A 26,242-nucleotide genomic window follows, 5' to 3' on the forward strand; every position below is an offset into this window, starting at 1 on the left:
CGACTCATTTCTGATCTCCACAAACCAATGGGTGACGTCACTCATGCTCTGTCCATTTATATTAACGGTCTATGGGTCAGAGTGATGTATATGGCTCTGGGTTAGATGTGTGACTTGTTAATTGGCCAATCAGTGATGAGCAGCGGGAACCTACCGCGTTCTTTGATGGGCGGGTCTACCGAGAACAACAAACAGAGAAAGGGACTAAACGCCGAGTTTTTGGTTAGTAAAGTTATACGTTACCTCATTTGAAAGGCAGACCTTGTGTATTGTTTTGTAACCCTGTGAAACTGTGAGGTAAGCCTTACATGGAGCCTTAGTTTGTTATTTTGCTTATTTTGGCACGTGGACTATTGCTAGTTAAGCTAAAGTTAGCTTTACCCCGACTTTCTTGGATGTGGAGAGCTTGGTGTGGGAAACCTGAGTTTCTGAGTAAGTATTGATTCATGTGGACATTCATTTTTATAAAGACAATAGGTTTCATTCGTGTTTTTTGAATTCCTGGTTAGCTGCTCGGGATGCTGCTGCAGTAGAAGTGTTCAGGACTTAGCTATCGCCGCGAGAGGAGCCTGCACGTGAACCTGGACAGAGCGTCAGGGCGGCCACTCCACTGAACAGCGCACCGCTAATGGGCTTCACACACTGTGGTATAACCGCTTTCTGGGTTTCCAAGAAACTGTGAGTAGGCTACTGACAGCATGCGTTACATAAAGATTTTAAATTAGCGCCCTTTCCAAAGACCGCACCACTGTTCTCCGTTCTTCTCTGCTCTGCTACATCACCTGTTGAGCTGTGTTAGGCCAGGGTGACCAAACGGACTCTTTTGCCCGGACATGTCCACTTTTTAGAGGGGGAGGCGGGTTATACATTTTTTTTTTGTGCTGTTTTTCAATTGACTGGCGCTTTGCACCCAATACTTTGTTGCTTGACATAATTGCCCAGTGGTTGCCTTGTGGGCAACTCTGATGACCACATACAGGGAGCAGATCAGACAGAGAGCAGTTCAGACAGGAAGCACGTACAGCAGCATTGAACACACAATGCTGAAGCGTAAGTGCAGCTTCACAGTTGAACTGCAAAAAAACCTTTTCCATGTACCGTCCCTGTTGGGACAAGTGGGAGGCGGAGTGCACCGTATGCAAATCTAGCACATATGTTTCAGTGTCAAATAAAGGTGCTGGAGATCTCAAAGCTCACATGGACACCGCACAAACGTATCGTATTACATTGAAAAAGTTTGAAGAGATATTTAGTTGAAGCTGGATTTTGAAGCTGACACAGAATAGGTCATATTTAGAACATTATTTCACATTTATTTATTTGAAAAGAGAGCTTTTATTATTTAGTTGTGCACTGCCATGCTCCACCGTTGCAGACAGGGAGAGACCAACTGCTGCTGACTGATGTTAAAAAGCGCCACTAACTGCGCGCTGAATTTGAATTTTAGATTTAGTCAGATTGTATTACTTACTAAAGCAGTAAATACAAGCGCTGTCATTAGTGGGTCATATGCTCACTATTGTTTTAACTAACTTTTTTATAGCTAGGTGCTTTCTAGACAGTTAACTGGATGACACTCTTACAGACAATAACTTTAAACACCTCTTAAACCAAAACAAGAGAGCTTGACCACTTTATCTGCAATGGCTTATCAATCTGAGTTTTTAGAGTGCTTAGGTGCAAATGATGTCATACGCTCATTTGTATATAAGTATTTCGGTCACACAAAATTTCTTTATATCTGCTTTGGACCCTTTGTCTGGTCTCAGTGTTTGTAGTTTAATAAGTGTTTTTAGATGATTAGAGTAATCGAAGAAGCAGAGTTGTACCCTTCGCCGTAGCCAAGCTGACAGCGTCTCCGATTATCACCATCTCTTAATTTCTCTACGTGCTCTCTTGTGTTGGCGTGACCGTAGTCATTGCGGTTTGTAATTTCGCGGGATTCTTAATTTAGCAGCATGCAGGTGATACAGCAATTGTTGATAGCCGTCTAGAAACATAGGGAAATGCAAGTTCAGTGACAAATGGCTTGAAAACAACGAGTACCCTTGGTTAAGGTCGGTGCCTGAAAATGCTTATGAAGCGAACTGTGTTATGTGTCGAAAGATTTTTTTAAACTTGGGACAATGGGGATCAGAGCGGTGGAGTCGCACGTACAAAGCAAAAAACACAGAGACTACGTAAACGCACGCCAGCAACCCGCCATTGGTAGCCGTTTCTGCTCCACCGCTAGCAACAATGTCAACGCCACAACGCTAGATGTTACGATGGTAAATCTACAGCCAACAATGCCAGCTGACCTACGAGCAATGTGTGGCTCTAAGCCAACACTCCGAGCAGAGGTGATGGGGGAGCTGAGGACCGGGACAAGCCACAACTCATACAGGTCCAATGACGGGATTGAAGAAGTGTTCCAAGCAATGTTTCCAGATTCAGGGCTTGTACGGTCATTTACATCTGGAAAAGACAAAACCAGATACGTGGCTACATTTGGATTGGCGCCATATATAAAAAAAAATAGCTTATCACAGAAGTCCAAAAATGCGGTGCGTTTGTAATAATGTTACAACGTAAATGTAATAACGAGACACTGAACCACAAAACCAAAAGCAAACAACTGGACTTGCATGTACGTTTGTTTATTGTAGTATATGACTTGTTTACCAAGTATATTCACAAAAGCTCAGGAGTAGACATCAGAACTTGAACAAAAATTTGTCACATGGAGACATTAAAACACACATATAGATACACACACACACACACACACACACAAACATTCCCACACCGCAAAACACTCACACACACTGCTGTCTACTCTCTGTCTTTGATGAGTCCTCCACAAACTGCAACCCATCCATCAGTTTTTTTTTAAATATTCACTTGATGTTATTTCACTTGATGTTATAACCATTTGTTCAAGGGACCCAAATGTTCTCAAAATATTGTAATAATACAATTTAGGACAGCAAATACATTTTTGTGTAATGCTTTCACATTACACACATTAAGTCAGTGTTCTCAACCGATTATCGTCATTTTACCATACTGTTAATTTTGTGTTTACTTGGAAAGATTACTGTATATTTCCACTTTGTATTTCCATCGCAAGTTTGGTCTTTAATTTCATTTAGAATTGGTATTAAAAAGTCTTAAGTTTAACTTGTTAATACCTGTAGCCACCCTGTAATAGGCAATGTAGATACTACATTAAAGATCAGCCACCCACTCATCATGTATTCTGTCTATAATGGAGGGGCTTGGAAATTTGTAAGTGACCCCAAATGTTACCGGCTGGTAGTGTAAATATTTGCATCCAGTTTAGTGGTTGCAGCGTTGGAGAGATTACTAACGTAAAACTTGGAAGCAGTTTTGTCACTAAGACGAGAATAGCTCAAGCTGTTCCACCTTAAAGTGAGCACGTGCGGAAGTTTTTGCTAGCTCCGTGTCTAACCCCAACATTTTCAGGTAGCAAGGATGACATGGTAACTTGTATTGGTTCTTGAGGAGTTGCAGCATTTAATCACCGTTAGCGACAGATGAACTGTACACAGACTGTGCAGCTACGTTCACAGCTATAATGTTGCTGCTTCTTCATACTCGTCGCCAAATGCACCTCCCTCTCTTTTTTTCTTTTCTCTTTCAATATGTCTCTGGACTTCACACTTGCTAACGTGACGGCTACAGTAGCAGCTGTGTGTGCAACGTGCACGGTGCGTGTGTGTGGCTGTGACACTATTTCTGACACTGTTTAAGCAACCTAGCATGCAACGTGTGTGCCTAAGACAAAGAGTGGACGCCTGCCCCGTATGTTGCCTCCATTAATGTATAATAATAATAATAATAATAGTAAGGGTGCTCCAGTCAAGACTTTTGGGGCCGATCACCGATTGCTGAAAGCAGTATTGGTTGATACCGGTCACCGATCACTTGGTCTATTTGAAGCCTTCTATTTATCATGTCATATATTCAATTTTAATAGTCTTAACAACAGTGTATATGTATTAAAATTAACAGAAGATAGTGCACTGTGAATTGTCAACTGTTAACTTTTATTGACAGGAAACTTTCAACATTCTACTTCCTGTTAGAAACATCTTAAACAGTTTAGAGCTTAACAAATATGATAAATTACAAAAAACTGTCATTGTTAATTTTCACAATCTTACAGTGTAATTAAAGTGCAGCGCAAAGAAAACAAAATAGAGATTAGTAAAGCTATATCTCTTGAAGCTTACTTGTTAAGCATCAACAGATGGCAGATTTTTCTTAAGAAATATAAGCATATCTGCAGTTTTGGCTGAAAGCTTGTTCCTCTTCTCATCTACAATATTCCCTGTTGTGCTAAAACGTTGCTCACTATCTCCACTTGGTGCACAGAAGTAGGCTCGTGCTGCTTGTGCGAAAGCAGGGAAACTACTTTTATTGTCTTTAAAAAAAAAAAAAAAAAAAAAAAAAAAGGCCGGCAATGCGTCTGCCACAAGATATTATGTCAGCGATGTGATAAAACTCTGTCGGCAACGGCAAGCTGCAGTGTATGAGCCAGGCACGGCAGGGTGGGTAGCTCTGCATCCCATAAGGCCTTTACCATGTTCTTGGCATTATCCGTTAAAATAACACTTTTTCCTTCGGGATTCCCCCAACTCTTTTGAATTCAAAGTTTTGATTTAATTAACTGCACAGCTAGGCTCAACATGGGACATACATTTGAACTCAAAATGTCTCTTGTGAAGCTGATTGATGTGATGTTGTCCTTCATGTGGGTGTCAACGTGTGCAAACACGGTTTGGTATAACTGCGGCAGGCAAACACCAGGGAAATATTTACGCCCTGGCACAGTGTAGGGGGATCCATGTAAGACGTGAGTCGCTGGAACCCTTCGTCTTCCACAAATGACAGCGGTTGGTGATCGAGGCTTATGAATTCCATTATTTTGGCTGATATTTCCTTTTCCCCCTTGTTGTCATTACTGTAGGGTTGCGGTCGTTGCGATGTCTCTGTTACAGACAGCTGAGTGAGTGGCGCCGGAGCTGCTACACAACTCCGCTCTCTCTGCCTTAGCGCTAGCTAACTTTGAAAACTCGTCGTATTCCTTTCTGTGACTAGCCTTCAAATGTCTGAGGTTGGTGGTGTTGAAGTGTCTTTGGAGCTTTCTACCTCGTGGAATTTCCTCTGCACACACGTTGCAAATCGATAATGTTATGTCTTTTTCAGACACCTTGTAGAACTGCCAGACCGGTGAATGTAGGGAGGCCGCCATTTTTAGCTGCGCGTAGAATGTTTTTTTTTCTCACGAGTAGTGCATCTCATCGGCCCATCTGATCGGCCTTTATGGAGACCGGCGATCAAACTATTTAAAGCCTTTACCGGCCGATAGTGATCAGTGACCGATCAATCGGAGCACCCTTATGTAAAAGCGGTCTGCTCGTTATTCAAATAATCTCCACATTCTTTTTACGTTCAAAACCCTGCATTGGAGGGCATGCACATAGAGCCGGAGTTATATCCAACTAACTTTTTTTCATATATGATAATTGAATCAGAAAAGGCTTATGAAACCTGCACTTATCAATATATTGATAGGAAAGATGGTCAAATGACTAGGTTTTAATGTGAAAAGGGGCATGCTTGTAAGGATGCATGCACATAATCCCCCGGCTCTGCTCTTCACCCTTTGGCTAATTTTTAACTGTATGTCAGTGTTGTGTTTTTAGCTTGTTTTGCTGCCAAAAAAATAATTAATACCATCATTGTTTTTAACTTAATCATAGAAAACAAGTGAAATAGTGGTAATGCATTCATCATATTGTTTGTGTCCACCACAAATTCTTGCTTTTAAAGATTTGCTTGCTCAAATCCTTTATTTATTTTTCTGTCTGATAAATGTTATGTCTGCTTATTTCCATTAATGCCATGGAGTCTGTGTGCACACTGCCATGTTCTCACGCAGCACACGTCTACAGAGACTATTGGCCACCTGGGGTAACCAATCTGGAGTACAACCCTTTGGCTGAGACAGCGGAAGGTCAAAACTCCAGCAGCATTCAAAACAGCTGGGGGTAATGGGAGCTGAGTGTCAGAAGTAAAAATGCAACAATCTCACCACATCCACTCTTCTTTAATGTGTGTGTGTGTGTGTGTGTGTGTGTGTTTCACAGCAAGACTATCTCATTGCTTTTATGATGACATACCTAACCTAATTTGTTTTTGTCCGTGCTGTTTGGAACTGAAAGGGGAGCACAACTGGGGATCTGAGAATCTTTAAACAGTCAGAATTCATATTGCAGTAGTGAGGGAAAAACTACTGGAGTTGTCCTTTTATAGGTTCCAACTGGTCAGGATGAGGAGGAGCACTGTGGCTTCTCTCCCTGGTTATTATGGGATTTTTGCCTCTAGTAATTATTTGCCAGAAAGCTGGGCCACTCCTTTCTGCTTCACCCAAACTAAAGAAAGCATTTTTTTAGTTTTTGTGTCCTCTCCCTGAGTCTGCGATCTATTCTAAATAACTGGACAATTGAGTGGGAGGTTTCCTTTTTCAATACAGTACTGTGCCAGAAGTAAGTAATTGTTTAATTTTCTTGGCTACTGAATGGGAAAATAAGAGCGTTTAGATGGAATAGCTTTCAATTACGGTCTTCTTATTGCCCCAAATAATGCTGCAGGGCTCCAGTGCAACCTTTTTTAAATTGGTTACACTGGGGCTTCTAACTTTTTTAGTTTAGTTTCACCAGCACATAATTTAGGTGCAACCAAACAAGTTTAGTGCACCTTTTGGCATTTTAAGCATTACCTTTTTGTTAGATCCCATACAAATTGGTAAAATCTTCATACATAATACAAATGATTGTAAATAGAACTACCTGTGCAGAAACTAAGGGTGTCACGATTTCAACGGAAGTAAGTCACAATTTAGAAGAAAACCCAAAAAAATGTAATCGTCTATGCTGCCACGCCCCCATGTCACGTTTGGTCGGCTTGCCAAACGGGAAAAAAACATAAGTGTAGCCTGCATGGATGTATTAAGAGAACTTGAAGGCGCGAATGAAATAGTGGCAGAAGACGACCGGTTACACACACATACACAACGAAGCATGCACTGATCGCAATTAGCTTGAGCGAAGCGCTGCCGGCATGAAAGAAGTAAACACACAAAAAAACAGGAGTGAGTTGGTTCATTCTCCCTGTTCAGTGACACGACACGTGTTAATTAACCGGCTCTTGGTCACTTTGTCAACACTAGTGTTGAAGTGCTGCCAGTCAACCTCTTAATTTAGCTACAGCCAGTCAAAAGATAGCATGGCAACGGCGTTGGCAGGGGACCCATCGACAGAACTTAAGCCCCCTCTTCTTTCACTGAAGTAGGCGATGTGGAAGTTGTTTGGATTTCCAGTGAGTTCTGTTCACAACGTTTTCGTTGTCGACAAAAAAAGCCAGTTTGTGAGCTCTACTACGTGCGTGTACAAGTCTTCCACTGGCAGCATGACTAACATGGCAGTTATCTGTAAGGTTCATTCGTTCGGAAATAGTTTAAGATACTTAATTGTTCGAAGAAGACTTTGGACATGGCTGTTTTGTTTTTTGTTTTTGTTGTGAACTTGAATGTCATCTTCTGTGAAGAAGACTGCCGTTACAAAAGAGAAACTAGATGGCAGGTTATTTTGCTTGAGTTTACAATTGACCAAAGAAATGTTATTGTTTCATTATGTTAACTGTTTTAAATTTGACATTGTAGTGTGGTCCATTGCCAACAGAGGTCAGATATTATATTGCATTAAAGTCTAGTCTAAAAATGGCATAGCAACCTGTCCTTTAAAAACTATAAATGTAAAAAATCGAGAATTGAACCGTGACTTAAGAATCTGAGGAAAAAAAATCACGATTATTTAGTGAATTTTACGTGACACCCCTAGCAGATACATGTTGTTTTTTACTAAGTGCTGATTATCTGGAACTTAAATTTAGAAAAAAGGTATCTGAATATATTATGAGCAGTGTTAAATATTTCGGACTCCTTGCTGCTTTTGTTTGCAAGGCGTGCGGCTCGGCCAACCACATTAGCTGTTATAGTACAGGATGTGTTTCTTGGACGTATTTTGCTTTTGTAATGTAAAGATTATTAGTAGGTAATAAAACTGATAACCAATATACGTTTACAGTAAGAATCTTTAAATCTAAATTAAGATTTTGGAATGTTACAAAATCCAACACAAAACTTTGTTTAGACGCTTAAATTAATTAATTAGAAACTTTCACCATAATACCCAATAAAAGCATCAGATAGTGTTGTAGGCAGGACATTAAATTAGACTCTGTGGGGAGTGAACCGAAGCAGATTGACAGAGCTGTAGCCTAGCCTAAGTAGCACACTTTTTAATTAATTGACTTTATTGGTTATGAGGCAAATGCAGTTACAGATAATCTGCAAACTGCCAAAACACTGCCTGATGATCGGCATGCGTGTGTGTTCTTTATGGCAGTATTGTTGAATCTATTTGTGAAAAAGGCTACTCCCTCCTAACATGGTCCCTATTATTCACCTCATTCAGCTATCCTTCTGGCTCTCTGAGTTTCAGGAGGTGGACGTCACTGCTCTGCTCGTTTGGAGACTGTCACTATGTACATGTGACATTTGATGTACTGACTGAAGGCATCTCTATCTATCACAGTGTTTATTATTTGAAACTTAGTACACCGCTAAGGGCTTCTGTAGAACAGCATGCACCCAGCAATGACATTTACATTGATGTCAATCATTTACATTGATATCAAACAAACTTATGGAGTCATTAAGAGAAGGTTTGATAACATTTTTTGCTTAGCGATTCTGATACTTGAACTTGCGTATCGGCCAATACGAGTGCTGATCCAATACCCGTGTGTCATATATTTATTGTTTTAACAACTGTGTACTACTATCCCTGTATGGATAGTATATGATTTCTATATTTGTTGGTCTGGCGCAGGTTAAACTTTTAAAACATGATTAAATGTTAAACATGAACAAACACAAGCAATGAACGCCACAGAACTTTCTTTTATTATCCAGTTTGACAGTCAGTTATAAAGGAAAAAGAACAACTACTCTAACATGGATTTTCTTTAGGGATTCAATACGTGGTATCGGATCGGTGCATAAACTTCAGTACTTCCCTGTACCGATACCAGTGTTTTAGGCAGTATTGGTATCGAAACATCTCTAGAGTAAAACTGGTGCGATATATCTCTTTTTAAATTTCAAGGGTACAGCTGGTTGTTTTGATCATACAGGTCACATAAATAAAGAAGAAAAAAATTTAGAGAAGACAAATTATATATATATTTTTTTCTGGTACAACCTCAAAATACTATTATGAACCTGAAAATGGGCATAATATGGTCGCTTTAAACGATGCTTTCCTAACTTTGTAAAACAGAGCAACTTGAAATGTAATTTATTAAAATAAATGGTGCACCTGCAACTTAGTAAATCTTCAAAATCAATAGGAATTCCAATTCAAGTGTAAAACATTTTTTAAATGCAGCAACAAAATGTTTAAATACTTACACCGGAAGTAAAATTCCACAAGAATGTATATAATTGAGGTGTTAAATAGCTCGGCCCCAATCCAGCTGTTCGAGTCAGTATCGGCCTGATACCTGTAACGGATCTATGCATCCCTAACCTTGAAATGTTGGGACCCTGTGCTTTGGTTCCTTGAGAAAAAAAACTTTTTTTTTCTTTTTTAGTTGTGGATAAACGCAGCGAGTGCACTGCAGAACATTTAACGTCAACAGAACAGAGTGGATTTTATTACAAGGTTTGTTGGAAGGACAGGCATTAACCGGATTTTTCTAGGGTTGACATGAGTTGAGGACAATGGATCTACTTTTACATAATTCTTTTTACCGCTGCTGACAGAACACGCATGTGGGCCGAAGCACATCACAATATCCTCCTACAGACAAGATACAGAGAGGAAACTACGATTTTCTTGTTCAACGTCAATGAATCCTTAGATTCTTTGCATGCTAAATAGGATGGCTTGCATGCATCATTTTCAGACTGCCATGTGACTATTTTATTGATTGTAAAGAGTTGGATGAGAGGATAAAAACCTCAGGATCATGAAGCATCTCATATCTCACCAGTGTACAGGATTATTTTGATCCAAATGAGCTCAAAAGTTTGGACAAGAAATCATCCGTTAAGGCTCCAATGCTGAAGTCCCAACATGATTTACCTCTTCCAGAGGGAAGACAGATTGCACTTGGGACGAAGCAAAGAAGACATTCCACATTAAATCTTTCACATTAGCGTCCATTTTAGAGCCCAAAATTGCTTAAAACATTTACATGAGAAGAAATGTACACTTTATTGTGTCATCAGACCGTAGTGTGGCTCTTCCCTAGCTGCTAATCTTGGTCAACATCTTGTTGATGGCCTGTTTGACGTGTGTAGTGGAGCTGCGACGTCTGGCCTTGCCCTGCACGGCCTTGCGGCGCCTCACCTCACGACACAGCTCATGGAAAGCCTCTGCCACAGTGCCACCCTCATTGGCACATGCTGAACATTCGTAGAAGGCGCATGCCATTTCAGCTGCCAGCCGCTCACCTTCCTCTGTGCCGACCTGCCGGACGTGGTCCAGATCGGACTTGTTGCCCACAAGGACCAAAGGCACATTTTTTGGTTTCTTCACCTCCTCTAGGAGACTTCGGAGTGGGGCCACCTCCTCAAAGCTTCCCCGGTCTGTTATGTCGTACACAATGACAAATCCGTCACCCCAACGCACGTGTCCCTCCTTCTGCTGGATGTCCTCCTGAGAAAAAGACAAATAATCAGGTTACTAACCAATGTTAACTCCAATTTTGAAGATTCTCAAAGGATTAGTTTGGTATTTTGGTAAATTCACTTGCTGAGAATTATATAAGATTGATACTGCTCTCATATCTATATGCTAAATATAAAGCTACTCCCATGGGCGTAAATTTCATGACTAATTTATAAATGGCTGCATTATCTGTATTTGAGAAGAATTGCTTTATTACATTTTTGATGTGAATGAATACTTACTTAAATAATTACTGAAGCGATTAAAGAAAATGTTCTCTTTCACGAGTCCCACTGGACTACTGTGTGTAAGAGGTAACCTTTAGTTAAGGAGGAAAGCAGGCAGTGGACCAAACCACTGTGATGCAAGGGAGGGGAGACTTAAAATGAAATGCATTTTTTTTGCGTTTATTGTTTTGCTACTGACAGTTATATCAAGTATATATGATGTTTTTTAAACGCAGTATAGTTTTACAAAATTTTTGGAGGGAACAACCCTGACAATTTACGCTTATGGCTATAGCCACTTAGCTTAGCATAAATACTAGAAACCAAGGCTAGCCTGCCTCCGTCCAAAGATTATAAAATGTGCCTACCAGCACCTCTAAAATTCACTATAATAATTTTATATTTAATTTTTTTAATCCATACAAAATTGGGGAAAAAAACGGGGTTACATGTCTGACTGGGAAAATTGTCTTCAACTGTAAAACCACAACTTACACATTTGTTGAGGTAAAAACAAAACGAAGATTTTAATGTTAATTGGTAAACTTTAAGATGCTGGATTTTATCTTCGGGCAGAGTCAGGCTACGGGTTTCCCCATTTCCATTCCTTATTCTAAGCTAAGCGGCAGCTAGCTGTAGCTTTATATTTGCCATACATAATAAGAGTGGTATCCATTTTCTCATCTAACTCTTGGCACGTAAGTGAACTTTCCAACATATAGAACTCTTCCTTTACATTTTGACTCCAAAGATCTTTTTTTAGACCAGTCGGATGATGGTTTGAAGCCAAGTCCCTGCGCAATTGATCTTTTGATGCCTTTTTTGTGTTTGAACATACAAATATTCAGTCTTGGCAGTTTTAAGCCATGTGCGCATATGTACCGCAACTAATTTCTTTATGTACAAGCATTTTGTCCCCAATTCCTAACTTTGTTTCTGATCTCTCCCTGATTGCTCGTAATTTGATCATTTTAAACCATAAACAGTCCTCTGGTTCTAAAAGGACTTAACTGGTCATCTGGCAGACTTTAAATCATAACCTGACTGGAGGGAGGCACACAGATCCTGATCTCATAATCATTATTAGAGGAAGCTTAAATACCACATCCGTCAAGAGGGCACACAAAGTTTCACGTTTGTATACCTGACCAACTTTTGAACCTGGAATTTACTAGCTACAAACAAGACTCCACCTCCACAAATCATAAGTTAGCACAATGCTTTGATACAAACAGTTGAGGCCTGACATCCAACGAAGCTGTGTCTGGAAACATTCAGACCTCATCCAAATGCCAGCTGAAAATAGACCACTATATAATTAGAGAGAGAACTTGGCAGACATGTCACAGGGGAAATCAGCCACCAGCAGAACACCTATGCAGCAGTGCAGCATATCTATCTTCAGCCCGAGGACTTGCGCAAGCTCTCCCTCATGGCCAAGTCCCTGCAATGCTTTTGCCAGATTGTAGGAAATGGTCATCTTATAATGCAATTTAGGCTCATATCCAGTCCTACAAACACTCAAAACAGCTCAACAATAGATGAGATGGTGGATGTCAACATCCGTAAGAAAAGGCAAGGTCAACACATATCCATTCATTCATTCAACCTTTTATTTAAATTGAAAAGATTGAGGGGCGGCCAATATTTGCAATGTCATTGAATAATTTACTAAGACAACACAAAAGAATACACACAATTATTAAAAACACATATTTGATAAATTTTGAATAATAGAAAACAAAGTACAATTATGTAAAGCAAGTAGAAGTTTGCAGGTTTAAAACCAGATTTCCAAATTGTTCAAGAAGCATGAGTGAATTGTTTTCAAGAAAGTGCTGTAGTTTGTTCCAGCAGACTTTCCTAAGTTCATACCGAGCTTGTGGAACATGAAGCAAAAGCCAGTCAGTAGACTGAGTCTGATAACGTCCCTCTGAGTAACGGAGAGGTTCTGTAAGGTAAGATGGCAGTTTTCCAAAAAGGGCCTTTTTATAGACAAAGAAATACCAGTAAGTATCACATCTCTCTTGGAGAGAAGACCACCCAACACTTTCATATAAAATACAATTTAATAGACTGACATTGAAACTGCGTCTACAACCCTTTTTCTACAAAACAGGGTGAAGATGTTTTAATTTCTGTAGTAATAGCAGACCTTTTTCCTGAGTCGGCACATAAGAATATTAATATGAAATTTGAAATAGAGCTTTTTATCAATCCAGCTGCCAACATATTTATATTCTGTGACTCTCTCAATCATAAGTCCGTTCCTACTATAAATATTAAGGTTAGTATAATAATACTCTAACAATAGCTCTGGAAAATATCAGGAACTTTGTTTTATCAGCGTATAGTACAAGTCTTAGGTCTTAAGAGGTTTCAGAATATTAAAGGACGATATATGTTTTCAATTGGAAGATGAACAAAATCAGCAACATAATACAGATGGGCATGACGGTTTACCAAAGATGGAATAATATTGATATAGATGGTGAAAAGAACTAGACCTAAGATTGAGCCCTGAGGAACACCTTCTCTTAAAAAATCCATATATTAAGCACCCAAGCAGTTAGTCTGGAAGAAGAGGGGAAAAGCCCTTTTTGTCAAGAGTACTTTTCTGCTATAAGGTCTCACAATTTGTTTAAAATATTACGGACATGTTTCAAAGTTTATAGAGGTACATATATTGTTTTTTTTTAGTTTTGTGCATGTGTTACTGGAAGATGTCTGTCTTTTTTTTTAAACCCATATGGGATGGACCAAATGTGGACTAAATGTGTGGGTGACTACGGGTTAAAGGTTGATTTTGGGTTTGAGTTATCATCAGAGCTGAGTTGAAGATTGTGTAAGAGAACTCAAGTCTAGTCAAGTTTATGTTTTAACTTCCTGAATACAAATGTGGACACAGGTTTGGAAAAGGGTTAGTGTTCACTTGTCTCACCTGCCCCGCAGTGTCCAGGATCTCCATGGTGACAACCTCATCGTCAATGTTGGCTTGATGACGGTATGTTGATTCTGTAAGATAGAAAAGACGAAGTTTATCCAGTTTTTAGAAATAAATTCCAATGTGAATCATTTGATAATGCTGACACCTGACTCCTACATCGGAATTAAAGTAATTATAATGCATTTTTTGAGTAACGATATGAGTAATTCACTATGAAGGAAGGGAGACTTTTGAATTTGTGGACAGTTAGTCATCACTATCAGAGGATCACACAAAACTGATTACAGTGTGCAAGACTTGCATTCTACTAACTTACATACTTTTCTTCTTATCTCATATATAGTATTGAAAATATTGGTCCTGTGTATTTTTATTTTTATTTGTTTTTGTTTTTTTACCTTAAAAGAAGCAGCGGAATTACATGAAAGACCTCTTGTAGCTTGGATGATTAAAACTGTTGTTAGCCATATCCCCTTTTGTCAAGGATCTTGATATTTATTGTTATCCAGTTAGATTTTACTGTGATGCATTTCCATAGCTGTTTAGCAAATGCAAGCATAACTTTTAGTGCTCTGCTTGAATGAACACAATTGGTTACCTCGCTGCAAAGTCTTTCCGGGTCCCAGATTGTCCTTTGCTTCAAGTGTGTACCGCTTCCTAGAATGATACAGCCAGACCAAATCCGCCTGGTTTCAAAACCTCCCTTCAGAGACTTAAGTGTAATTATGGACATCACGGACGTCCGTGTTTTTCTGGGCTTATAGTGGTTATAACAAGGAGAGACATGCTGGTCACTGGGTGGAGACTGGTGGGTTTCACCTTGACCATCTGCCACTTGCACTTTCATTTTGTTAAATGGTACCCAGGGCTCGGTTTACACCTATGATTTCTAGCCACTTTGGGACCAACGGTAGGCTGGGGGAATGCATATTCATGTTAAAAAACCTCCATAAAGTGAAATGTTCATGCCATGGGACCTTTTAAAAGGGACATTACATTAGAATTTTTCCATGGTTTCTTTTCTAATGTTTTTCACAATTTATCTTGCGAGCCAAAGACTTCAGTTTTGGTCAGCAGAAGGATGAAGGCTGACTCCTGCAATGACCTGAACTTCACTTCTAGCTGGTTTAAAAAGCAAGATAAGAGCGTCTTATTCCTGGCACAGGAACACAGGTGTGAACTGTGGCTGTGACCTTTCATTCTACCTTGAACGGCACTGGTGTTATCTGCCCGAATTGCCCCCTTGTAAAAATCCCATCTGTGTAAACACCTTTCAGAGAGCACTGAAGCCCCTGAAATCCTTCGTAAAGCGAGAGATTCTGATAGATTTTCCCGTCATTTTAACCAGAGGGCCAGCACTCTCTCGAAGCTTTTTGACTTTATGAATCAAGTCTTACAATTGCTTTCGGCTTGTGGCTCATGTTCGACCTGCCCGGCAAGTTCTTGATGTATGGTGTTTTGTGAAGGGAAATGTTAGGGGCACATCAATTCTGTCTTATCGGTTAGATAGGTTTACATAATGTTGTGTTACCACCTCGTTGTCGGTCCAAGCAAATAAATCCCTTACTTTCGCCATTGTTCTTTCTACAAAGTATTTACTGTATTTTCTTATACATCCATAATTTTTAACCGTAAAGTAACAGACAATCTGCTTTCTGAGCGGCCAAATTGCTCAGTTTGTGGAGCGGCCGTCCATACGTGGAGGTTCACTCCTTGACGCAGCGGACCCGGGTTCGATTCCGACCTGCGGCCCTTTGCTGCATGTCCTTCCCCCTCTCTCTCCCCTTTCATATCTTCTGCTGTGTTAAAAAAAGGCTGAAAATGCCCCAAAAATATCTTCAGGGGTCAAGGGTCTGGATTTTTTTCCTGCTTTACCTGGCAACAAGGAAAATAAAGGATGGTTCCCTGTAAAGAGCTTTCCCCTCCACTAAGGATGCTGAAGATTACATGGGGCAGCGGAGATGGCCGGCGCCTCGGATTCCGTCGGAGAACACCGTGGAAAAAGATTTGTAGTAAAACAACTGCCTGATGGATTGCCATCTAGCTTGTAACTGGCACACATTGTCTCTATTATTCATCACTACAGCACCCCTGATTGGTAGGAGGCCTGGAACAGCTCCACAGTTGGAACAGATTCAATTAAGATACCACTTACACCATACGGTGTCCCCTGCCAGAGGGCTCTGCCCATCTAACCTATCTGGACGTTATTTACTATGCAGCCAAAAAACTGTGGTACAGTATTGAGGCCTTACCAGTTCTTGGTGATATCTGGCCGCTCTAGCCTTCCTGTTGAGAAGATCTGGGTGCGTGATGTAGCAGGACTGAATACCCTTTTATGCATGTTCTGCCCACTAAAAGCTCAAGGATCATATCTTCACATGATCTTGGATTGCTCTGTTGGTCAGTTCTGGAACAGTATTGCATCCAAAATATTTGCCCTGATTAATGTTTCTGTGTCTGTTACTGTTAATGCTTTGATTCTAAATGATCTGTCAGCCCTCCAGCTTTCTGAAACTTAAATGTGCTGTTTTTGATGGACTTACAGCAGCCAAGAGAATGATTGAAACCCGTTGGAAACCACCTCATGACTAGTTTATCCGTACTTGGAGCCTTTCCTTTCTGGATGTCGTGTATGTGGAGCTCTCCATGGCTCACACAGGTGGAGCTCCGGGAAGGACTTTTGACGCTTGGCTAAGCATTGCTGGATCATGGAAGTCCATGCTATAGATCTGTGCTACGGCCTTCTCACTTCTGTCTGTGTGTTTGGTCCCTTTTTGTCTTGTGCCAGTCTCCCTTTCAATGCTTCTTGTTTCTTTGTGCGTTTGTCTGTTTCTTTTTGTTCTGTGTGTGTCTTGTTTGTGAGCTGCAGGCATCGTTCTTGCGGTTGTGTTTTTGTTGTGTCTCCCTCCTTCCCGTATTTCATCTTTTTGTTTTAGAGTGAAACATTTGATTGCAAGGAAGGATTGTTGGAAAAGGTGCACTGTGCCTTCTTCGGTGTGTGTGTGTGTAGTGTACTTTTCCGTATGTTGTCCCAATGTTTTGTACTTTTGTTTGACTCCTTTCACAAAAAAAAATCAATCTTCTTCCTGTTTCCACTGGCACACACATGCCCAGTGTATGTGAATAGTCATGTGATATGGTTGTCAAGCATTTTAATATGGACAGGGTTAAGTCCTTCTACTGGAGTTAAAACTTGTGTGGACAGGGATTGTTTTTGTCTTAAAACGCCTTAAAATTAAAGTGCTTGGATATAGCTTAAACCATTCCTTAGGTCATAGTATTGTAGGCACTATTGCTTGTTTACGCCCCCAAATGTAATAAATATGTAAAATGAATAGATTGTCAGTGTGTAAAAATAAGACTTTTACTACTAATGCTACTTCCACATCAGAACTTGATAACAAAGTAGTGCTGGGAGTGTTACGTTGCCTCAGCATATCCGGGTCAGAACAATGAATCAAGTCCAAAACTTTTAAATAACCTTTTTCCCTTCATGACTAAATTGATAGATTGGTACCAGATGAAGTCAAATAAGTTCAAAAACTGAAACCACAAACCATTTTACTAAAATCCTTTCAAAAATATATCAGATTCTCATTGAAAACAATATCTAATTTGGAGCTTGCTCTAGCCTTTGCACGTCCATCCTGCTGTGTCCCAGGTGTGCTCACCCCTCCCGGGAATAAACTGGGTCCTGTGATGTAAATTAAATGTCACAGAGAGCCAGAGGTGGAAGTAGCGTGGCAATTTATAGCTGTTTGGCTGGAGGCATGAGGAGCATCTGTGAGGAGAACCAGCGTCTAACACAGTGACCCGTGGGACAGACTGTTTGAGGAATCATCACTCGTCCAGCTGTAAACAACACCTAATCTATCCACATCCACCTTTCTGTGTATTTGTTGCTAAATGCACTGACATGGGACAGCCCCACTATCCCAACTAATGGTCTTTGAGAGAAACAAAAGCAGTAATTATCCTGGCAGCAAGCAATTCTTCCCTCATAATTTAAAACCCCTAAATGCCTGAGGGCTGTTTTGGCAGAAGGAAGAAGGAGAAAGTATCATGCCAGACTCTGTGTCAAAACCGGTAACAGAATCCAGTTTGTTGATATAGCTCGTAAAGTCATTCTGCTCATACACATGCTTTACAGTACTTTATTTCCAAAATATCCATACAAGAAATTCCCTCTGCACCATCTGATACAATATTAAGCACTGGTTGGGATGCCAAACTACAGTAGAAGTAGCATAGTTCATTTCTGTGTGCCAATGGAGATCAGATTCTGTAACTGGATGGGGCGCAGAGACCGAAATTTATACCGCAATATATTATGGCCATCTGCATTCTGAACAGCTACCGTGTTAGCGATCCAACTGGTCATTTGTGTAACAAAGTCTGCAGATGTTTTTTTTTAGCACAAGAAATGAAAATGGCCCATCTTGAGGGGGCAGCACCAAGAATGCATTTAAAATCTCACAGCACCCAATTTGATAGCACTATGACCAATCACAACAACACACAGGGTGACGTATCCAGAGCCCCATACACATAGCGACCAGCGGAGCTAACTGGTAGATTAAACCCTTGCTGGATCCGGTCGGTAAAACAGGGAAAAAGTCATTTTTTGCAAAAGAACGATTCAAGCGTTGTCTTCGGTATTCCCCCTCCTGATAAAAAGCCAAGTCTAACTTGTAAATTGTAGGTGCCAAAGCTGTTTTCAAACAACTGGGGTTCATCCGTAACTATCTTTCAGTGTCTACTAATGACTTTGACGTCGAAGCGCTGTCGTCATCTGTTTAGCTCGCCTCTGGTACCAATGTGATTGGTGCAGCTCTCCTCTGGCCCGCCTATATCAGATACACTGATGTGATTGGTGCAGCTTGGCTAGAAGGGCAAAGTTATCATCACTGAATGCCAGAGTGACTTGCTGAGCAAATTCAAATTGTGCTCTCGCGAGAACTCTGGATTTTCCGGGTAACAGTTTACCACATTATCATCCTTCTTTGCTGATGTAGTCAAAGCTAAGTCACCCACAGGTGTCTAAAATAACGTTGGATTTCTGGATTTATTTGGATTTGGACTTGCGCCTTTCTATCACTAGAGCCCGTAAATGCAAATTTGATGTTGAGACATCTATCATTTAATAACTCAAAAACATAACTCAGTCTTTAATGTTTTTTTAAAGAATCCATTTCAAAGTTGCCACCAAGACGTACATTACAAGAAAAAAATAAAAGAGCTTCTAAGACCTTAAGTTTGGAGAATTTGTATTTCGCTTTCTGAATATATTTCAACATAGTTAGAGACTTTAGAGCAAACTGTTAGTTGTGTTGGGTCACTTGGCACACAGCTCACTCAGCTACTCTACCAGTAATGATGAAAAGACACGGTGTCAGATGTCTCTTTTTCTTGGGAAGTAGCAGAAATCTAACAATAATCAATACACCTGACTTGCCTTTTTGTTAGATTTAAATTGTCTAGTCCAGTTCCTTTTGCTACCTTTTTTCTGTGAGTGTAGTATCCGGTTCAAAGACGCTGCAAGAGAATGAATTTCTATTTCTCACAGCAGAGCTCTTACTGTTTGTCCTTGCTTCCCGTTTGCCTTCAACATGTATGAATGTTTTGTGGAAAGGATTGTGTTGTCCATGTTCTACAATTTTTCTAATAATGGGCTCAGCAGTCTAAAGTAGGAGGAACTCCAGCTTTACTTGGGCCGGTTGATGAGCTTTGGATGCTTGCCCTTAGTTTGGAAACAACTCTGCTTGAGCAGACCCAGGACATGATTGAGCAACGGCGGGCAAATTGTGTGCAAAGTACAGATGAAAGTGTGCTAATCTGACTCAAATTTTGCATGGTCTTTGTTTTGGATGTAACTCCACAAAAACAAAACCCTCCATGTCATGTAATTGCCTGGACCTGCATTGAAAGGACTACATTTTCCAGCAGGCCTCAGAACACCAGTGATTCCTCATTATAGGAAAAAAAGAAAGCAATTGAGCTTGCTTATGACCCTGATCGCAATGGATAGGTAGATGATTAATGGCGATGTTTGGTGAGCTGTAGACACTGGAAGGCATATTGAAATAGTTGAAGTGCAGCACACATTTGGCAGTAATCTTGCATGTTTACAACCAGCACTCTGCACGCATAAGCCCCACCTGTGTGATGTGCCCATAATAAGGTTTTAATAATGTGTCGACCACTTCATGGGTAATTTCAGCCAGGCAGTCTGATTGGTTACAGACACCCTCCAACTGTGCTTTTATTCCCATTATGCACTTCAAGCTGTGCTTTCTTGGTTGTGATGCCAGCTCTTGTGGTAATCAACGAGGGAGTTATCGCTCTCCTCTGCTTTAAAAAAAAAAAATTTAAAACCATGTGCACTAGAAGTTAATACAGTAGAAATATCATATGATTCTGGTACACACATTAACATTACACTACATTACAACAGTGTAATCCAGGCTATTATTGCTCTGCTATACCTTGAGGTAAGAAACTTTACAGGTTAATAACCCTAAAGTTTTACTCTGACAAACAAAAACAAGTCATTCAATACCTGGAAAATAAGTGTTCCTGGTGTGTCACCCATGCAGCTAAACGCAGCTCTACAATCCTGGAAGGCATGTGTTGTGATGTAAAGCGAAGGGCACAATGGCTATAAGATTGCAATCATCATGTTCTTACATGAAGAGGTAATTGATGGAAAATAGGGAAATGCTCCCAAATGTGGTAATTGCACTCTGCTGAGATGCTGTACTTTATGTCACTAAAAATAGATATGGTGTTGGAGAGAGCACCGTGAGAGCAATCCTGAGGCTCCGACCCGATGTTTACAGCCAAAAAAATAAACACTTCTCATGTCTTGATGCCCCGTAATTACAGTGCGGGAATTCACTCAATCTGCATCAGTGTGTCAAAAGGCCAATTTTATATTGCTCTGTTGAGGGCAGAATAAAACCTTTTCTGCATTAAACCTGATTGCATCACTTGTGCTTTTGCAAAACTAATATACTGCATAATTGACTTCATTGAATTGACTTAAGTTCTCTTATTTTCTAAGCAATTGTTGTTGTTTTTAAATCTTATTTTTTTACACCTTTTGGTAACATTTGGAAACATCCTTGTTCACCCTCTGGGACAGAATTAGATGAAATTGATACCACCCATTCATATCTATGCTAATGTGAAGATCCGGACCAGCCACCCACTTTACAATGTTCCAACACGTATCTTTTCAGGAACCACCAATTGACATCTTTACAGATGTACAGAAAAAAATGTAAATTAACTATTATTATTTTTTTTTATTCTGACAGACTACTCAAAGCAGCCTAACCTAGTACAGAAATCATTCAGCCACATTAATTCACTGTGGCAAGGGATTAAACCACCAACTTTCTGACTAGTAGGCCAATCCAGCCCTTTGCCCCTGCTTCCAGTCTGAGAGTGAGAGAGAGAGAGAGAGAATATTAACACTGGTTAATAAACAGATATTAATCTTACCGAGTGTCGGGTCGTACTCCCAGATGAAGCGTCTGGTCAGAAATCTCACCACCAACGCTGCAAAAAACAACAAATTCAAGTTCAGAATATGAAAACAGCACAAAAATAAATAGCAGGTGAGTCGGCAGGAAACAACGAGGTGTAGTTTATGCCGTTAGACGTAGGGACCATGGGTGTGTTAGCCCTTGAATCCCAAATTAGCTTGCTAAATCAAACGGTACACAGCCTGCGTTGTTTCACCGAAGCCGGACAAAAATGTCGGACTCCCTAGCTGCTTCTCAACTGGTGTATTTGAGTTGATTTATATTGCCGCAAGAAACTCAATGGACAGAGGGGTTGTGGGTTCTTCAGTTGGTATGCCGACAAGATTATACGTTTTAAACAAAATAAAAAGTTAGCTTTGTAGAGATCAAACATATATACACAACTGCTTTGCTAACCCATTGTGGTGTAACCCATCTGCTGATGTGTTTTCTTCCATTGATGGAGCTCCTGAATGTCTGCGAAATTCACATGTAGAAGCTATCTTTAACACCGTGATCTGTCAGAGTCACGGCTACTGTAATCCAAACACTTCCAGTAACAGTTAACTTCAGAGCGTGTGTTTAAAACAAATCACTTCAACACTTTATGTTTATATGTTGATATGTTCACTGTGGTTCCTGATTTATTTCTTTTGAATGTAAATGTTTCAAAAATAATTTTCGATAATTTTCGATTTAATTTTTAATTTAAATGCTGTAAGTTAAGTGAGCCTGGTGTGCTCAGATGGGTCTGGGTGTGCTGTCATCATGGATATATTGGCTGTCGTGCTGATTTGAGCACGTTCTACATGTCTAGGTGACTATTCAGATTGCCTTTTCTAATATCATCGTATCATTTGTTTTTGAGGATGCACAAGGACTATAAGGACATTGTTAAACTATTAAGTTAGTTAGGACTCAAGCAATTTTTCAAGCAATTTTAGGTATTAAACTATATTTGTGGTGGTCTTAAAAAGGTCTTAAAAAGCACTACATTTGACTAACTTAAATTGAGCAAGAACACTGTATACTGCATAGTGTCTTACTGTAAGTGGGGATTTTACTACATGAAAAAATTACTCAAAGTGCATGACCATAATTTCATAACGGGGCTGATTATATCAGGCTGTGGTCCTAAAATCCACTGACAACACATCTACTTCAATAGCTAATCAGCTGTGGATAACCATCAAGAAGCCACAAGAGCCAAACAACTTCAAAGATAAGCTTTCTGGATCAGTTCATCATGAGCTGGTCCTCTTATATGGGATTGTAAGCCTGCTCTTAACAGCATCAGCCTTCATCGCAAATAAACAAAACTGCCGGCAGGCCAGTGACTCACTCTCTTAATGAGTTACCATTTTAAAAAGTAATCTTCCGCACGCAAATGTTAATCTCCTTCATTCAGACAGAATTAGAAGGCTATTACCTGTGTGTCACGCAGAGCTACAAACCAAACCGTCTGTGTGCTCTTTGCCAGAAAAAAGTACCTGTAAACACTCATTTCAAACATTGACATTTTTGAGGCAAGTCTAGGAACTGCACAAAAACATTAATTTGCCAATCAAAATGTGGCGGGTGTGTGGTACAGCTCGCACTTTGCTGTCTGTCCTAGTGGTACTTCGCCTGTTTCATTTAGAAGCCAAGATCCACTCTTCCATTTGATTTGTTGTATCAATAGGACCACACCAACCACCGTAACCACTCTGCTGCTTATTATACTATCACCATCCCGTGGTACTTGACAACGAGCATCCTGCTCCCCTTCAACCCCAGGGAAGTCACTGCAGGAGGTGTGTGCCTCAGCTGTGTCGCAGTTAACACTACACTACAGCCTCCATTCCTTTTGTTGGCGTAATGGCCAGGCATGATGCCACTAAGGTTTCCCATGCATAATCAAACATGTATATATTCTAATTTATTATTCTTTCTGACCCTTGTGCTAAGCAAGGCTAACTGCCCCCTAGCTTAAGCACCATACTGGTAAAGCCCAGTGGTATTCATCTCATCTCACTCTTGGAAAGCAATTAAGCTATTATCCCAAAATCTCTACCTCTGTCTACCATGCCTGCACAAGACTTCAGGTCTATCTAAAGTTTGCTAACATTAGCCACTCTAAGAGGAGGTTTGTGCTCGGTCAGAAAGAGTTTGTAAGACGCGAGTGTGTAATCCAAAGTGTTTATAATTTAATTGTTCTGAAAGTCATCACTCAAAGGCAAAGTGAATTGATGGTCATTTTACACCTTCCTATTCGTTTGGGGACCCCGTAAAGGTTATTCACACCTTCAGTCTGTTTTTCTGCGGGAGCTGTCATGCGCCTGAGTGACTCCCTGTGGTCCACTTGAGTCCAAGCGTGTACCTGTGTCCTCATGTCAAGTTAATGAGCTGCTTCTTGTAGCAAAGAGACGTTGGGAAAATACCTTTTGAACTGGGAAAAAACAATCCATCTTTCCCAGGCCTTTTTTTTCCACTCATAATTAGCCAAAAACAATTTTGTGTAAGCCAGAGTGTCGCTGCCACATTTCATTTTGCTTCTGAAGAACTCCGGCCCAGCCTTTGAGCTCAGGGCAGTGTCTGGTGGTTGAGAGCCTGGTGCTCAAATGTTTCAGTTTGTCTTTCACATGTGTGGAGTTAGGGATGTAACGATTACCGGTGTACCTACCATTTTTTTCCATGTAAAAAACGGTGAGGAAACTGTGTGTTTTAATCCTTCCCAGCTTCATTTGAGTTGCCTGAAGTTGCCGCGCAGGCGCACTGTGTAGCAAATAAGCTGTTTACATGCTGAACCCTTGATCCTTTGATGTTAAAGGTCCCATGACATGGTGCTCTTTGGATACTTTTTATATAGACCTTAGTGGTCCCCTAATACCATATCTGAAGTCTCTTTGCCAAAGTGCAGCCTTGGTGCAGAATTACAGCTAATGTTAAAAAACCTCATAAAGGGACATTTTCATCCCATAGGACCTTTTTTTTTTTTTTTTTAAGTCAGTGTTGCCTATATGTTTGTAATATAATAAACACTTACACTTTAAAAAAAATATTTTAGCTTGTTTAGGCCTATCGGTGCTTTGTGAACATTTTGGACACACATTTACTCGATAATGCCGAAAACCGTGATCATTTTGGGCGTGACGTTAAATTTGCATACCGCTACATCCCTATGTGGAAAGCTTCACTGGAGACTTTTTTTTTTTTTTTTTACCCAAGCCAAACCATTTCTTTCACTTCACAGTGTAACATCAGTTTGTCTGTTCATTAGCATGAGTTTGGTGAATAGACATATAAATAAGTACACAGAGACAGGCTGTAACACAGCTTAACATTTCCCCTTTGAAACGGCCTGGTGGAACCCTGTTTTAGTTGTTTTTCTTCTGAAGTTTACCACATTTCTGTCTCTTTCTAAACCCACTTAATATGTTTTAGGAAAAGCAAGAGTGTGTCATGCAACTTTAAATTATTCCCTGGATGCACTTAAAGAAGAGCAGCAGCAGATAATTTGTCATGCTGCTGAGAAGGTGGAGTGACATGCACGTTTCTTCCCCTGGCACATTCACTTCTCATGTTGCTGACTGAATTTCCCACTGACTGAGATTGTGTCGTGTTGTTTCTGCTACAGTGGCCTGGATTCCAGGTGGACAGAACAACCAATGGGGTGTGAAGTCTTTTCCTCATTAGAAGTAACTGTATCTCCTGCTTTTCACTGCCGCTAGAATAAATGTACACATGGAAGAGAGGAGCCTTTGTTAACGTGCGTCAATATGGACATTGTGTTCCAGATTCCCTACAGGTTTGCAGAGGGCATGATGTGCTCTGTATCACTGAAGGCAGGCGATTCACTGTGTGCATTGAGAGGAAAGCTGATGTGTGTGTGTGTGTGTGTGTGTGTGTGTGCTTACTTTAAACAGTGGGGCTCAAAAATGTGGGCACCCCAGGTAAACATTTATATTAATGTGCATAAAGAAGCCAAGAAAAGATGGAAAAATCTCATCATGCATCAAATGACAGATAAAACATCCGTATATTATGTCACAAAAATTTAGATTTTTATTTCCATCATTTACACTTTCAAAATAACAGACAACAAAAAAATGGCGTCTGCAAGAGTTTCCTGCAGAGTTTCTAGCATGCACCGCCCCCTTTGGAAAGCTGAGACCTGACAGTGTCATGGATTGTTCCCAATCATCGTCTGGAAAGACCAGCTGATGTCAATCTCAAGGTTTTACATGCTCAGACTCATCTGACCTTGCCCCAACAGTCAGCACCATGGGTTCCTCTAAGCAGTTGTCTAGAAAATAGTTTACGCTCAGAAAGCAGGAGAAGGTTATAAGAAGATAGCAAAGCGTTTTCAGATGCCAATATCCTCTGTCTGGAATGTAATTAAGTCATCAGGAACAGTGGAAATTAAAGCAAGATCTGGAAGACCAAGTAAAATATCAGACAGAACAGCTCGCAGGATTGTGAGAAAAGCAAGTCCAAACCCACGTTTAACTGCACGATCCATCCAGAAAGACCTGGTAGACACTGGAGTTGTGGTACACCATTCCACTATAAAGAGATACTTGCACGAATATGGTTTTCATGGAAGAGTCATCAGAAGAAAACCTCTTCTACGTCCTCACCACAAATGTCAGCGTCTTAAAGTTTGTAAATGAACATATACACTCACCGGCCACTTTATTAGGTACCCCATGCTAGTAACGGGTTGGACCCCCTTTTGCCTTCAGAACT

The 26,242-nt window shown here is 40.3% G+C and overlaps 1 protein-coding gene across 4 annotated transcripts in view; it reads right to left on the reverse strand.

Annotated features, from left to right (window-relative positions):
* Positions 1 to 10,354: 10,354 nt before the first annotated feature.
* rerg (RAS-like, estrogen-regulated, growth inhibitor) overlaps positions 10,355 to 26,242 on the reverse strand; it is a 48,003-nt gene continuing 32,115 nt past the window's right edge. For all 4 annotated transcript variants that reach the window (XM_034863505.1, XM_034863504.1, XM_034863506.1 and 1 more), the window contains exons 3-5: positions 21,492 to 21,548; positions 13,977 to 14,050; positions 10,355 to 10,796 (exon numbers count right to left, since the gene is read on the reverse strand). In XM_034863505.1, coding sequence (XP_034719396.1) covers positions 10,386 to 10,796; positions 13,977 to 14,050; positions 21,492 to 21,548 — 542 coding nt within the window. In that variant the 3' untranslated portion in view covers positions 10,355 to 10,385. The remainder of the gene's footprint in view (positions 10,797 to 13,976; positions 14,051 to 21,491; positions 21,549 to 26,242) is intronic.

The sequence above is a fragment of the Etheostoma cragini genome, chromosome 23 (assembly GCF_013103735.1).
Source record: "Etheostoma cragini isolate CJK2018 chromosome 23, CSU_Ecrag_1.0, whole genome shotgun sequence".
In the NCBI taxonomy this organism is placed as follows: Eukaryota; Metazoa; Chordata; class Actinopteri; order Perciformes; family Percidae; genus Etheostoma; species Etheostoma cragini.